The sequence below is a fragment of the Engystomops pustulosus genome, chromosome 4 (assembly GCF_040894005.1).
Source record: "Engystomops pustulosus chromosome 4, aEngPut4.maternal, whole genome shotgun sequence".
NCBI lineage: Eukaryota > Metazoa > Chordata > Amphibia > Anura > Leptodactylidae > Engystomops > Engystomops pustulosus.
Genome location: NC_092414.1, coordinates 115537416 through 115554602, shown reverse-complemented (window position 1 = coordinate 115554602; position 17187 = coordinate 115537416). Strand labels below are relative to the sequence as shown.

At 41.2% G+C, this 17187-nt stretch overlaps 1 protein-coding gene across 3 annotated transcripts in view; it reads left to right on the top strand.

Annotated features, from left to right (window-relative positions):
• The window catches only part of ABCD2 (ATP binding cassette subfamily D member 2), a 42632-nt gene that overhangs the window by 9042 nt on the left and 16403 nt on the right, over positions 1-17187 (top strand). For all 3 annotated transcript variants that reach the window (XM_072147121.1, XM_072147122.1, XM_072147120.1), the window contains exons 2-4: positions 8016-8196; positions 12906-13027; positions 16976-17132. In XM_072147121.1, coding sequence (XP_072003222.1) covers positions 8022-8196; positions 12906-13027; positions 16976-17132 — 454 coding nt within the window. In that variant the 5' untranslated portion in view covers positions 8016-8021. The remainder of the gene's footprint in view (positions 1-8015; positions 8197-12905; positions 13028-16975; positions 17133-17187) is intronic.

The following is a 17187-nucleotide window of genomic DNA, read 5'->3' as shown; positions in this document are numbered from 1 at the left end:
CACCAATGTAAGGGACATTCTCTTTTAGCTGTACCAAGATATTTTGCAGAGAATACACAAATTTACAATAGAAAAATTTTCATTACAAATAAGAAATATCCAGGGTGGGAAAATTGGATAACAGACAAAACACAGTTTCCCATTGTAACTATTTATTATAGAGTCTTTCAGACCACTTAATGGATAATTGTTTGACTCTACCGCTAAACTGTCTTAGCCTTGACCAAGGAGATACTCATTCTGATCTCAGACCTTATGGAAATTATTTAATAATAACCTGTTGTATTATCAGCATAAGCAAGAAGGAGATCCAAAGTGTCCTGCCATTGCAGATGGTCTCTGGGCATTCCCTATTGCTTTGCATTAACTCCCACTACTCCAGAGTGATGGCCCTTCACATCCCTTTAGAAGCCCTTAGAGTTGTCATTCAAAGTAGAAGGGAGAATCTATAGAGTGCTTAATGCAGAAAGTCAATGGTATTTTACTGGTAAGAAATGCCCAGAAAGCCCTTGTTGTTGTGTAAGTGTTGAAAAGTGTTCAACATTTCTTTTACTTGTGATATTGATGCTTACAATTTACCCATAGTTTACTTGAACAGGCCTCTATGGGCCAAATTTATCAACAGTAGTGCAAACTGCAGTGTGTGCAGTTTGCATATGAAGTGTGCAGAGTATGGTGCACCCATCCAACTCTGCATCGGAACACCCCTTTAGGTGTAGAATTTTGTGGCACATATAGTGCAGCCATGACACAAAACTGGTCACTTTATAAATACATGTGCAAGCAGTTTGCATGTTCTTTTCAGTGCAGTCCGACAGAAAACGCAAACAATTTAGTAAATGTGGTCCTATGTCTCCTTTCTAGCTATGTAGGCAGCTTCAGTTAAAAAAAATTGCTGACACATAAGATTATTACTTTGTCATAATATGAATTCATTTTACAAATATATTTGACTTAAATGACATCTACTACTAGGATCAAGCATTGCAAACCAAGCAAACTTACAAGCAGGTATGTGCCCCTTTGGCAGGATCTGCTCTTCTTTTAGCTGCCCTGGATTTTACAAAATTATGCTAATGAGCCTAAGGCCGCGGTCACACATACCGCTAGACCTCCGTTCATAACGCGACGCTAGCGCACAGGGGGAGGTCCTCGGCCCCAACGCACATGCGTTTCCTGGAAACGCATGTGCGTTGGGGGCCGAGGACCTCCCCCTGTGAGCTAGCGTCGCGTTATGATGGACGCCTAGCGGTACGTGTGACCGCGGCCTTAGGGGTACCGGGCTCCATTGGTGTTAATGGAGCCTGGAGAACCTCCAGATCATTTGCATCATTTTTAAAGCATTTTTTCTTATAAACAAGGGCAGAAGAAGCTCTAAGAAGAACATATCCTGCCAGAGGGGGCACACACTATTATGTCAGTGTGCTTGGTTTACAATCCTTGATCCAGGAGGTAGATCTCCTTTAAAGGGGTTTCCGGGCTAAACAATATGGAATACCTAGTCATAGGGTTGGTCATCAAAAAGGGATTGTATTCTATACAACATCCAGTACCTGCTATTTAGATGATTGAAGAGCCACAGGCAGTGTTATGGTTCAGTGACACATGCCACTAGCGCACAGGGGAGAGCCTTGCTTTTCTAGTCAAATGCATGCAATTGGTTCGCTAGAAACACATATGCAATCAGGCCACGCTAGAGGCACTTGTGACCGCATCCTCAGGGTTTATGGCCACATGTGAAAAACAGATGTGTGCTATCAGTTTTTGTACCAGACAGGGCATCGATGCACTATATGCAATACATTTTGATGGATTAATGCACACATATTTTTTTAACAGGCTGTGGGGGGCATTTATTAGTGGCTTAGCACCAGTTTTTTTGGCAGCAGTATTTTTTTGTCAGTCAGCACCAAAATTTAGCTTAATTTCTGGCTCTTACACTTTTTATTTTTTTGTCACTCAATTTGGGTGCTGCTCTTCAATCTTAAGGTTACTACCTACACTTAAAGGTTCTTGACATTTTTTTTTGTTTAATTTTTTAGCACAAAATGAGACAAATAAAAGGCAAGTCTACAAATTTGGAAACCCCTTCTGACGTTCATTTGTTTTTCTTACGATACGCCAAATACGTTAAGGCTGTGCACCACAATATAACAACACCGTACAAAACACCAATAAATGGGGTGCCAAAAAACAACTAGTGCCAAAAATAATGAATGCTCCCGCGTATGTCAATGGGGGAGATTTATTAGTTTCTGAAAGCAAAACAGTTCTAGTTGCTCATGGTAACCAGAGTTCGGTTTTTATATAGATTGCTGTGGGAAAACTAATGATGAGTTGTGATTGGTTTCCATAAGCAACTAGAAAAGTTTTGGTGTCAGACACTTCTGATACATCTCCCACCGTGGGTCAGTGAAAAAAACAGATGGTACTTGGATGGTATCTCAATGACATCTGTGTAAAAAAGATGGTTTCTAAGATATACACTTGAAAATCGAATACCAAACGGAAGCAACTTATCAGTTAACTACTTCCTGCACCAGGAGGTGCTATTATGCCCAGCTTCTGGCACCGGTTCACAAACTCAGCTGGCACCTGAAGCAGCAGGTGTCAGCTGTATATTACAGTTGACACCACACTATTAACACCCATGGGAAGCATGACCGCAGCATGTATGGGTCTTCTCCCTAGGGATCGGATCCCCTGTGTCGCTTACCGGGGGATCCAATCCTTTTCATGGCAGCCCTGAGGTATGCTGAGTGCCCTGGGGCTGCCTGATGCCTGCAGCAATCAGACCCCTTCCGGCTCTGACGGTAAACTGTCTGACTATGCAGCAGCATGCCAGACAGTTTACACTACACTACAATACACTAGTACACTTGGGCTTGAACCAGATCAAGTTTGTATAAAGTAAAAAAAAAGAAAAAAAAGTTTAAAACATTAAAATAAATAAATAAAATATAAGTCTCATAAAATAATACATTCCCTTACAAACACTTAATAAAGTATAAAAACACAAATACAAAATAGAAAAACTTGAAAAACATTCAGAAAAAAATGCTCTAAAAAGTAATAAAATTTTTTTACAAAAAGATGGTGATGCTGAAATTAACAAGATTTTCTCCAAATTAGTTTTTATTCAGTAAAATTGGGCGGGAGGGGAATACAAAATCCATATAAATTATGTATTTTCGTAATCGTGGCGACCCATAGATTAGAAATAACATATTATTTTTATAATATGGTGAACGGCCAAAAAACAAAACAAAAAAATCTTACCAAAAATTGATGATTTTCTTTTCCTCCATGAACAACGAATTGATGAAAATCTCATCAATTTTCCATAGATGCTCCAACACTGTGTACCAGAAAAGGACAACTCTTGTGTCAAATGGCCCTTATTGCCGGCGGCGATCAACGTAAAAGCACCCGCGATCAGTGTTACTGGTAAGCCTTTGTTGCAATATGCAGCAAAGACTTACCGGCTATGGAGAGGGCTCGGCCCTCTCCATGCACTGGGACCCCGTGCGCGCCTTACTAGTACGGTGCACGTCGGGAAGGGGTTAAAGGGATATTCCCACCTGGGCATTCATGTTTAATTTAATTCATTTGCTATAGGTAAACATTTCTTCAATTGGATGTTATTTAAAAAAAATGTTCTTGTGTGAAGATAATTTCTCATAAATGTAGCCATGTTGTCCGCGAGATAGCTTCCTTGGATACGACAACCTCATACTCTAGCAGCGGTGGCCAGACATGCGCTGTTGAGTCCTGCCTGACCAGCCAACTTTAGCAATCATTAAAACACATACGGCGCGCGCCGGGTCCCGGTGCATGGAGAGGGCTCGCAGGCCGAGCCCTCTCCATAGCCGGTAAGTCTTTGCTGCATATTGCAGCAAAGGCTTACCGGTAACACCGATCGCGGGTGCTCTCACGTCGATCGCTGCCGGTAATGCTGATGACGTCTCGGGGAGCGGTGATCCGTTGCCATGGCAGCTTCGGGTCTCGTAAAGGCCCAAATCTGTCTCATTTTAACCCATTCATTACAATGTGCTGCACATTGTAATGAATGAGAAGTAAAATTCCCATCTACTGCCATATTGCAAAAAGTAAAAATAAAAAAAAGTAAAAAAAAATATAATAAAAAACCCTAGAAATTTAAATCACCCCCCTTTCCCTAGAACTGATATAAATATTAATAAACAGTAAACACATAAGGTATCGCCACATCCGAAAATGCCCGATCAAAATATAATAACGGTTTTTCACTGCTTTTAACCCTGTAACGGAAAATAACATCCAAATTAATAAAAAGTGATCAAAAGGTCGCACAGTCCTAAAAATTCTAGCAATGAAAACGCCATCAAAAGTCGCAAAAAATTACACCACCCACAGCTGTGTACACCAAAGTATGAAAATGTTATTGGCGCCAGAAGATGGCAAAATCCCCAAAAAATTTTTGTACAGGAGGTTTAAATTTTTTTAAATGTATGAAACCATTATGAAAACCTATACAAATTTGGTATCCCCGTAATCGTACCGACCCAAAGAATAAAGTCGACATGTCATTTGGTGCGCACAGTGAAAGCTGTAAAATCCAGGCCCACAAGAAAACGTTGCAAATGTGTTTTTTCACCATTTTCACTGCATTTGGAATTTTTTTTCCCGCTTCCCAGTACACAGCATGGAATATTAAATACTACGAAGTGCAATTTGTTACGCAGAAAATAAGCCGTCACAGAGCTCTTTATGTGGAAAAATAAAAAAGTTATAGATTTTTGAAGGTGGTGAGTGAAAAATGGAAGTAAAAAAAATTAAAAAAGGCCAAGTCGTTGAGGATTACTTATCAAAGCGATTCTGAGATTGTTTTTTCCCCACATGTTGTACTTCATTTTAGTTGTTAATTTTGGCTTATGAGTTTTGAGTTTATTTACAAAAAAAAAAAAAAGAAAAAATGATGAATTTTTTGTAAAATTTGCCATTTTTTGGAATTCTAAATCATCGCGTTTTCAGGCAGATTGATTTACCACCTAAATATGTTGCTGAATAACATTTCCCATATGATTACTTTACATTTTCATATTTTTTGAAATGTCTGGATAATTTATTTTGATATCGATTTTCCGTATTTTCACAATTGACTACTTTGGGGAATTTTTTTTTTTTTAATGAAATTTTACATATTTAACATCAAAACCCCCTATATAACCAAAACTGCAACCTCAAACTATCAGAAACAGCTTTTAGGAAGATTGTTAACCCCTTGAAATCTTCATAGTTATCAAATCAAAATTTACACATATCCAAAAGATAAAAAGAGAAAACCCATCTTACAGTTTGTTCTGCAATTCCTTTTGAGTGCAGAGACCCCCACATGTGGCCGTATCTCCCAAGGGCACTCCTTAGGAAGGAGAGCCCTGCAACTGCAAGGATTTTAGATTTCCCATTGGCCCCTTTTGAAGGCTATACAATTTTTGCTTTTTTGTTATTGGGGTCATGTGATGGCATTTTTTATGCAGGATGAGATGCTTTTTCCAGTGTTACCATTTTGGGGTTGTTATCCCCTATTGTTGTGGGAATAAAAGGCTAATCCATGCCCCAGTAGCCTCTGCCAATAATTAGCATATTATCTAGACACTTCAGGATTCCTCTGTGCTCTGATATGCTGTGTGCTGACAATGGGCTTAGATTATCAGGATACAGGGTATACCTACTCTTTTATTTAGCTTCTGAAGATTCTACTAACATCTGACACATAGAAAAAGAGAGATGAGACAGTTCAGAGTTATGAGATGGATAGAAGATACAGTGGGGGTCATTTACTCAGGGCCCGATTCGCGGTTTTGCGACGGGTTACCCGAATTTTTCCGTTTTGCACCCATTTTCCCTGTATTGCCCCGGGATTTCGGCGCACGCGATCAGATTGTGGCACATCGGCGCTGCCATGCATGCGGCGGAAATCGGGGGGCGTGGCCAGAAAAAACCCCGACGGATTCTGAAAAACCGCTGCATTTAAAAAAAACAAAAGTGACGCTCAACACGCGCTTACCTTCATCCAGGATGGCTCGGTGAACTCCAGTGCGTTCCGATGCTCTTCAGCGCAGCAGCGACACCTGGTGGACGTCGGATGAACTGCGTTAGTGAATCCCGGCCGGAGAACGTGCCGCTGGATCGCAAATGGACCAGGTAAGTAAATCTGCCCCACATTGACACACTCAGCTCTACTGACTCATCTTATCAATAAAACAGACAGTCAGCACTGCTATGCTGTCCCTCCCCTCAGATGAAGACAGTATCTTGTGTTACACATGTATACAGTTGGTGGAGCAAGTTCACCTCTGCACGCTGCTGGACAGGTAGTGCCTCTGTCTGTAGTTCACTCTGCAACACAAGAGAAGCTATTCATGTGAGAGAAATCTGCCCAACCTTAGTCACAAGTTTATGGTCTATCCAGGGACAACCAAAATATAAAACATCAGGAATTGTAGAAACAGGTTAGAATTATGTATGTGAAATAATGTATTTTTCTTATTAACATAGAATTAGAGAATCTGTTATTTTGTTATCCTGAGCATATTTAAGAATCATGTCTTAGTAGGAATACCCCTTTAAAGGACACCTGTCATCAGGTCTGTGTCACTAGTCCTGTCACCTCTACCTGTTGGAGCAGCTCACAATGAACCCATCCCAGCCTTTATCTAGTCAATTCATACATTAATCATTATAAAATCATTTTTTCTTTATTATGTAAATGAGGCTGGTCACATGGTCAGAGGCAGTGATGTCACCCCTGTTCCCCCTCCCCTCTCCTCCCCCTGCTCATGTCCGTGTGTAATGTATAGTAAAGCATTGTTAGTGTCTGTGCTTTACCTGCTGACATGCTGCATCCTCCTAATACACAGAGACACAGACATCAGCTACACAAGTACCTGACATTTTCTGCTATAACATGGCTGCCAGGAACTGTTGTATCTCTCCTATACACACACACGCACACACATGCAAACACAGGCTGCAGGCGGCGTGGCCAGCAGCAAGCACATGGAGAAGCCATTACATGGAGCAGCTGTCAGTCATGCACTGGGGGTGTGGCTGTGCCTCCCATTCATGAATAGAGTGGACAGCTTGAATATGCTAATGACTCATTGGACATTTCACAGGTCATTTGCATACAGCTTTAGGACCTCATTGCTTAGGTTTACAAGCATGTAGAGGGACAATGAAGGGATAGAGGCAATGCTGTCTAATGGCAGTTTATGAAAATATATTTAGTTTAGGGGGGTTATTTTGCATGACGGGTTCTCTTTAAGGAGTTAAATGTAAAGAAAGAGAAAACAGATATTGTGTTTGCGATGATAACAGCAACCTTGGGTTCAATGACCAGTAATGTTATAACAGGATGACTGGAGTGTAAAGTAGTAGAAATACTGGACAGTATTCCAATCTTTTAGATGCAATCAGTGAATGAAACCGAACATGTTTTTATAATGAAATCAGAATCATCAGATCACAATTAAATTATCCACTTGGATAAATGTGTTTTGTTTTTTGATCAGTTCCCAAGAGACTATGTATAGTGTAGTGATATCAGGCAGCTACACTTGTGTCCATATGCTACAAGCTGTTCTAACATTCATGCTTGTAGCCCATGAGTGAGTTTATTTATCCTATTTTGGATTTACTGGACCAAACTCAGCTTATAAGTTCAGTTAAGTAGCCCTAGGTTCGGTCTGGTAAATCCCAAAATACACTGAGCGAGTTTGCCTTAATAAAGTCATGGGCAATGGCTCTTAGTGTTAGAACAGCTTGGAGCGTATGGACGCACATTTAGGAGTTGTTTGTGGCATGCATCAATTTTACTTCCTTGTGCTACCATTGGACATAACTGTATCTTTGTAAATAAAAGAAACATCCTTTTATTATACTCTAATGCTTATACTTCAAATAATAATAAAGCTTCAAATTCTGATAAACTATAACTATTTTTATGATGTTGCATCTGTCTTTTTTTCTAGGTAGAAATGACAAAGCTTCAGAAGAGCTATATGGCACTGGCAGATCAAATGAATCTCATTTTGTCCAAACGTCTGTGGTATGTGATGATAGAGCAGTTTCTCATGAAGTATGTATGGAGTGGAAGTGGGCTTGTTATGGTGGCCGTGCCCATCATCACTGCAACAGGCTTTGCAGATGGAGGTGAGAGCAACTACTATGCTTATTGCAATATTGATGATAAGAAATTAGAGGAAGATAAATGATGCTGAAAAAACAATTAAAGAAACCAAAAACATACCATTGTGGCCTTTGAAAGTGTTCGGACTTCAGAGAAAACAAGCTTTATTTCTTAGCATTTAAGTTCAAAGCTGCACAAGGGCCTCCTTTAGCATTGTGCCATGGGTGCTTTGCACCCATTCTTGCAAAGTTCGGTAGCCTACTGTCTGCTTGCTGCCAATTCCTGGAATCTTCATTTGAAGAACAAGCTAAAGTCATTGGAAAGGAAGAATCTAAGACTAAGACTTGTTAGAGCAGGACCTGTATAAGTCCCAGCTGGATCCTGGATCAATAATAAGACCCCCAAGGGTTCAAGTATCCTAGAATGCCTAAAAATCTATTTAAAAACAACTAAAAGGAAATTTACCCTTGAAATTAACCATGATAAACCAGGGACACTTACTCATGGATCCAAGCATCATGACTGCGGTGATCTTCATATGTTTGATATCCATGGACTTCTTCCTTATAAAATCCATTTTTAAAATTATGCTACTGAGCCGGAAGGATCATTACCAGAGCCCTGCCGTGCTATGGCTTCACAGACTGTTACAATGTGACTCACCCCCTCCCCTGCTCCTTCAGCACTTCCTCCATCCCTCTACCTGCTGTAATCTCACGGCAGCAGAGAAAGCTTCATCACACAGAAGGTGAAAGTGCTCTGGCACAGTGTAACAGCCTGTGAAGCTAGAGCAGAGCTGTCCCAGCCTATCAGCATGCACCTCCTGCCATATAGCCCAGCAGTTCTCCGTTCCTTAAAAAAGGTTCCTAGCTTGCTAGTCCTGCTGTATGGTAGCTGATTCTGCTTGTCCCCCTGTCGTGTGACCCTGGTTTGTTCTCTAACTCCGTTTTTATTCTGTGCTCCCTGGTATCCGACCCAGGCTTGTTTCCTATGCTGCCTGCCACAACCTTCTACCTGTTCCTGACTCTGATTGTACACCGCCTGCCTCGACTCTGGACTGACTTTGACTACCCGCTCTGCCTGACCCCTTGGTACTACATATTGGTGTCCCTGTGCCTGCTGGGCAGCTGCTATCTATACTGGAACCACCACAAGAGGAAGCCCTGTGATCTCTCTGCAGCAAAGTTCAGATCCCTGTATAGGGGTAAAAGGGTGAATACCAGAGAGGTCAAGGGATAACGCCTTTAGTGTGCGGCCCAAAGTCACACCAGAAAGATAGCACAGTGGGTGTAAAACCCGCTGCTTGTTCCACTGATGGCTGGTTAAAAGACTTTGAATTGTGTCATAAACTGTGGCTTTCATGTAATGGCCAGGAAACTAACTATAAAGTCTTATCTAGAAGGCATTAGGTCCTGACCAAAGTGTGCTCAATCTTCCCTGTATGTCCTGACACCTGTTTGAGGTGCAGTGAAGCTCCTGGGTATATTCCCAGGAGGTTTATACCCAGCAGTGGATTCTGCAAACGTTTTGAGGGAGGAATCTGATAGGAAGTGGCGCAAGTGGTCCTTGTAGCCACAAAGGCGCAGGAAAACTGGCAGCGCAGACAATCCTAATTATCTGAGATTGGGTGCTTTAGTCCAAGAAGCGATTTAAGGACTTGGGCCACTTCAAAGGGAATCTTGTGTGATGATCATGGGACATGTATGTCAAAGACCTTGGAAGAGATGTGAGAGGCACGGTGAAAGTGCCATTTTAAAGCTGCATCCAAAGTTGTTTTTATGGTTCCAAAACCAATTTAGTATTCTAGCTAAAAGAGCAGCAACAAAATACCCCTTGCAATCTTGGATACATAGACATAGACAATGTAGACTATTTTAGACAGAGATGAGGACCAGAGCAAACGGTTGAGAATACCATTTAGTTTGGAGAAGAAGCTCTTGGATAGAGTAATCATTGGAGGACAGTCAACTTAATATAGTTGATCCTCCCAAGCTGGGAAATGTTCTTAGAGGACCAAGACTCAAAAAGGACCTTTGACCACCTCACACATGTGGAACTGAACATACCATTTTGTAGAGGCTCTTACACAGATTTAGGGGCACTTTGAATATTCTTTATAGCCCCCACGATTGCAGAGAGATAATTCCCAGTATCTGACTATTGTAATCTATGTCTGGTCAAAGAGGAAGGGTTGGGGCTGGAGATGGAGGCGTGTTTTATGCTTATCATCTCTCATACTGTCCAATCAGTGGCAGGCAATGTCAGAGGAGCTACTATGAACAATTTTGAGCTGTAATTTTTTTTTCGTTGCGTGTACGCTTACGTGGAGAAACAAGTCAAATGCAAGTTCTGTGTAAACGCAACACAAACACCATTTAAAGGAAAGCAAAATCGTGACTCAAATGAAACGCAAACGCCACATAACGTGAACGTAAGCAAAAGCGATGCAAACACAACATAATTGTAAGCACAAACACAATGCAAACACAACATAAGCATAAACGCGGCACAAATGCAAACTCCACGTAAGTGTACACTCAATGAAAAAACCGCCAGGTAAGTGTAAACATGATGCAAACATTACATAAGCATAAGTGTATATGCAACACAAACATCACATTAGCATAAGAGCAATGTTAATGCAGCATAAGCTCTATGAAAATATTGTGCAAGCCTTACGTTGCATTTACGCTTACATTGCGTTTACGTTTACGTGGTGTTTGTCAAATTAACACTTATGTTTATGTGGCAATTACATTTAAATTCCTTTTGCTTTTATGTCGTGTTTGCATCAAATTTATGCTTACTTGGTGATTGCATTTATGTCTTGTTAATACTTACATTTACGTGGTGTTACGTTTGCATTGCGTTTACACTTATGCGTGAGTGGAATGTGCATTTATGCGGTATTTGTGTCACATTTGTGTTTATGGGGCATTTACGTCACATATGCATTTTACGTGGCATTTGCATTGCATTTGCGTTTATGTCTCTTCAAATCTCAGTCACTGCCCTCCCTCCATGTTAATGATTGACAGGTCTCACTGATGCTATTTAGAACTAGTACTTAGAGACATTGGGGGATATTCGCAGCCCGAATACATCAAGAGGCTTCTGCCCCTTGATGTATCGGGCTGCCAGTTGCGCAGCCTTTATCCTACGCCAGGCAGGGCCTGGCGTAGAAAAAGACGCAGCTGGCGGTGCGCAGAGGTCCTGATAAATATCCCCCATTCTGACAATATTCAGTTAGAGATATATAAAGCTCTGTTTACTTATAGTAAATATTGTGTCAAATGTTTTACATATTGTTACTTGTGTTACATTCATGTCCTGTGACCAGGGTGATATAGGAGACATAAGGCATAGGGATTAGTAGATGGGAGGGGCCACATAGCATTGCACCCTACCTCTGATGCCAGGTACTGTGACATACAGTTGATTTTATGGGGATATGAGGGAAACAATTTTTAGCTAAAAGAAGGGTGTCAGTTAGTTAAAAGGGCTCCATGGGAACCTGTGGTTACTAGTTGCCTTTAAGATTGTTTTGCAATTTCTGCAGGAAATTCGCAAAAGGAAGGGAGTAATTCAAAATATGTTAGAAGGGATATGGGTGCCTAGGGACAATATTGCCTGTTCCTGCCAGCTGGATGGGTAGTTGTCATGTATTGCTCAGTCATGGGAAGGGGTTAAGGCCAGTTTCCATTTCACTGCATTTAGTAATGATCATTTTATAGTTGCTAAAGTAGCCAAAAGTTGAGATAACCTCCAAAAGTGTTGGGGGGAAAGTTAGTGGGTCAGTAACATTATCTCTGAATGCAGAGCAGTTCCCAATCATGACGCTAAAGATATTTGGAGGTGACAAGGGACAGCCCTGCCGAGTTCCATTTCTTATGGGAAATGAAGAAGATAAGGTGCCTTTCATCCGGATCTGGGTCTGTGGAATGTCATCTAGGACCTTAATGCGCAACAACATAACTGTACCCTGTTTTAATTTTTTAAGTTATTGTATCTACTGGATCATACTGACCCACAGAATAAAGAAGAGGTCCCATCTGGACCACCTAGTGCAGTGGTGGCGAACCTATGGCACGGGTGCCAGAGGTGGCACTCAGAGCCCTCTCTATGGGCACCCTTGCCATCACCCCATAGCAGAGTTTACCAGACAGGACTCAAGGCCTCTTGCAGTCCCAGGCAGCCCAGGACCCTAGAAGGAAGCTACAATGATAACCAAAGCTTTTTCTCCTTCTTTCTACTGTATTGGTGTCCTCAGGTGCCAATACAATTTAAAGATGTGACAGAGCAGGGAGCAATAAGTTACTGCTTAAATTGTTGCATTGGCACTTTGCAAAAAATATTTGGGCTTTGGATGTAGTTTGGGCACTCTGGATCTAAAAGGTTTGCCATCACTGACCTAGTGAAAACCATAAATAAACTCCCCCGATCATGACAAGTGTTATGTCACTTCATACATCAATTATTTCTATATCTCTTTAAGGTGTGACTCTTTTCCACCCCCGTCCATGACTCTCTATAGATTAGTATTCAGCATTTAAAGGGTTTTTTTTCTGAATAATTATTATTCTCCAAGAATATAGAATATAGTTAGGATGTCATTACCAGATTTAGTGCCTTTACTTTCAGAATAGTAACAGAGTAAGAACACATATTTGGTGTCCATGAACATCGGCTGTAATTATGTAGACATATTTTCAACATTCTTTTTTTTGTTTAGATTCAGAAGATGGGCAGAAACATGCAATGGTGAGTGAACGTACTGAAGCCTTCACTACGGCCAGAAACCTATTAGCATCTGGTGCTGATGCCATTGAAAGAATTATGTCTTCATATAAAGAGGTACTTTTAATTGTATTACTTGTAAATGTGTATATGTAAAGTCATTTACTTATATATTGACAAACTATTGTCTCCTCTTTAATATTAAAGCTACTAGAATTAAATATTAACTCACACTTTCAATTATCGTATATACTCGAGTATAAGCTGAGTTTTTCAGCACAATTTTTGTTCTGAAAATTCCCCACTCAGCTTATACTCGGGTATACAAAAAAAAAAAGACTACTCACCATTCCGACGCGTCTCCTTTATTTTTTTTTACTGACAAGCTATACCCTACAGGGGGCTGGCAGGCTATATATACTAAAGGGTGGGCTGGCTATATACTTTAAGGGGCTGGCAGGCTATACATTAAAGTGGGCTGGAAGGTTATATAATACAGGGGGGTGGGAGGCTATATACTACAGGGGGCTGTCTATATACTACAGGTAACACAGAAACAAGAAAAAAAGATACAGAAATAACATTAAGAGACTTATATACAGTTTTTATGGGCATACCTGAATCTGTAGCCTGCCTTGATTGGTAGGTGGACAATTCACACACTGTCTAAGCGTGTTGTGGCGCGGGGAAGACCGGAAGACGTCACTTCCGGTCATCCCGGTCTGCGCATGCGCACAAGGGATTTCCGGATGCCAAATGTCTCATGATACTGGTACCCCGGCTTATACTCGGGTCAGCTTATACTCAAGTATATACGGCTCCGTATATATTCTCGAGTATCAGCCAAGTTTTTCAGCACAGTGGAGCAAAATTGATCAAGCTGTCTAAAAGTAAGAATGTTCTTAGTTACCACTGGCAACCAATAACAGCTCAGATTTCATTTTACCAGTGCTCCTGAATATTTTAAAGGGAGCTGTAATTGGTTACAATGGGCAACTAAGAACATTCTTACTTTTAGACAGCTGCACCAACGTGCGTGTTGAAAAAGCCCCACTAGGCTTATGCTGGAGTGTATTAAAAAATATACTTACCCTCTGGCACTCCTTCTCCCCTCGGCTTCTTGTATAACAGAGCGGGCAAAGAAGCATCCATGCGCTCTGCCTGCACACACTCTTATAACGCCATCAGTGGCAACACCAACTCATTATAGTGTGTGGATGTGCAGAGCGCATGGATGCGTCTCTGCCCGCTATGTTACACAAAGAAGAGAGAGAAGAGGAGCCATGAGGAGCGCCAAGGTAAGTACATTGTTTTTTTCATGTAACAAGGGGCTAGTGCAGGGCATTACATTACTTGGGGAGGTTGCATGGGGTATATCAAAACTGGGGAGGCTGCATGGGGTATTTCATTACTGGGGAGGATGCTGGGCATTCCATTACTGGGGAAGGCTCCATTGGCATTTCATTCCAGGGGGGCTATAGTGCATTTCATTACTGGGGGAGGCGCCATATGCATGGGCATTACATTACTGGGGAAGACTTCATGGGCATTTCATTACTGGGAAGGGTGCAGGGCATTTCATTACTGGGGAGACTGCATCAGACATTTCATTACTGGGGTGGCTGTAGGCATTTCATTAATGGGGGAAGCTGCATGGGCATTTCATTAGTGGGGAGGCTGCTTGGGAATTTTATTATTAGGAGAGGCTAACTGGGCATGTCATTACTGGGAAGGCTGCATGGGCATGTAATTAGTGGGGGGAGGCTGCATGAACATATCATACTAGGGGAGGCTGCATAGGTATTTCATTACTGGGGAGACTGCATGGCCATTTCATTACTGGGGGAGGCTGCATGGGCATTTTATTACTGGGGTAGGTTGTGACCAATGCTTTTCCCATCCTAGGATTATACTCAAGTCAATACGTTTTCCCAGTATTTTGTGGTAAAATTAGGTTTCTTGGCTTGTACTTAGGTTGGCTAATACAGGCAGCCCCCGGGTTACATACAAGATAAGGTCTGTAGGTTTGTTCTTAAAGAGAACCCGTCATGCAAAATAACCCCCCTAAACTAAATATATTTTCATAAACTGCCATTAGAGAGCATTGCCTCTATCCCTTCATTGTCCCTCTACATGCCTGTAAACCTAAGCAATGAGGTCCTAAAGCTGTATGCAAATGACCTGTGAAATGTCCAATGAAGCATTAGCATATTCAAGCTGTCCACTCTATTCATGAGTGGGAGGTACAGCTACACCCCCAGTGCATGACTGACAGCCTGTATAATGATGTGAGGCTGTATAATGATGTGCTCCCTGGTGCTGGTGGCCACGCCCCCTGCAGCCTGTGTGTGCATGTGTGTGTGTTTTGGAGAGATACAGCAGCTCCAGGCAGCCATGTTACAGCAGAACATGTCAGATTCATGTGTAGCTCATGTCTGTGTCTCTCACCTGTGTATTAGGAGGATGCAGCATGTCAGCAGATGCAGCACACACACTAGCCATGCTTTACTACACATTACACACAGACATGAGCAGGGGGAGGAGAGGGGAGGGGGAACAGGGGTGACATCACTGCCTCTGACCATGTGACCAGCCTCATTTACATAATAAAAAATAGATGATTTTACAATGAATAATGTATGAAATAACTAGATAAAGGCTGGGATGGATCCTTGTAAGCTGCTCCAACAGGTAGAGGTGACAGGACAAGTGGCAGAGACCTGATGACAGGTGTCCTTTAAGTTGAATTTGTATGTAAGTCGGAACTGTATATTTTATCATTGTAATCCCAGCCAGAACTTTTTTGGTCTCTGTGACAACTGGATTTTAAAAATGTTGGGATGTCATAAGAATCAGGATTAACACTAAAGCTTCATTACAGACACCTTTGATAATTGTTACAGCTGTTTATTGTAGCCTAGGCCTAAAGTACAGTAAATTACCAATATCCAGTGGTCCTTCTTAAGTAGGGGACCGCCTGTACTCAAATCTAGATTTGGGCTATAACTAAAGCAAGTTATAATAAATGTGTCTGGCCACAGGAGGCTGCCCTTACTATCTTCGGAGAAGTAGTGTTATATTCACAAATGTGTTTAAATATGTAATATGTGTTTAAATATGTAAATTCAGGGCCACCACTAGCAATCTGAGGGCTCCTGACTGACAAGATTTCTGGTCCCCCCTCCACACTTTTCCCATCTTATACTATTAAACCACTTCACATATAAGAGCTTCATGAATTTATTCTCATCATATATAGTTCCCTTGAATTAATTGTAGCAAATACAGCACCCCCAATTTATTATATATACTGTACCCTCTATTTCATTAATTAAGGGTGTTTCATATAACATAAAGCGCAAAATGCATTAACAATCAGTAGATAGGGAGCCGCTGCAGCACATGCCCCCAGTAGATAAGTAGGCACTGCATAGGGAGGTCACATATTCCTATTGATGGTGGGGGGGCGTACTGCAGTTTGCCGTTTCCCCCTATGATGGTGGACGTTTGTAAATTCCCTGCAGATTTATGTAATGCAGCAGCTTCTTACATTGTAGACATTGCCCATAGTATTAAGCACTAAAACCGCTAACTGGCCTAAAGCACATATTTTGCATGAAACTGCATAGAAAAATCATGTGGTCTCATCGAAAGGTTCTAGTTGTTTCTGGTGTTCTCACCTCGATCCATAAAATTCACTCTGTAAGAGGCAAGTAAGCGAAGCATGAAGGTTTCTCATGCAGGAGAATTATCAGCTATAGCAATAAGTGCCCCCATCCACCACTGGCACCAACTACTTTTCTATGGGCTGTTTCTTATACCATCACATTAAAATGTTAGGCTGGATACAAGACAGGTAGAGAATGCTATTGTCAGATCATTTTTCACAGATCCCTGACTATAGTTTATGAAGATATTTCAAAAACAGATGTCACAGATATTTCTTTTTTCTTATATGTAATTGTTAAACGCTGGTTGAAATTTATCAGACCTGTGTTAACTCTGTTTTCATCTTGTTTTGTACTATACACAGAAAATGAAAACGGTATTTATTCTATTTTGTAGGTCACAGAACTAGCAGGATACACTGCCAGAGTATATAATATGTTTTCTGTCTTTAATGAAGTAAAGCAAGGAATTTATAAGAAATCATCAATTCAAGAAACACAGAACCAAATAAAAAAGGCAGGACTTCACATAGATGGACCATTGGAAATCAAAGGTATTTGTTTCTGATTGGCTTTTCTAATTGGCTGGGGTATACATACTGTGAACAT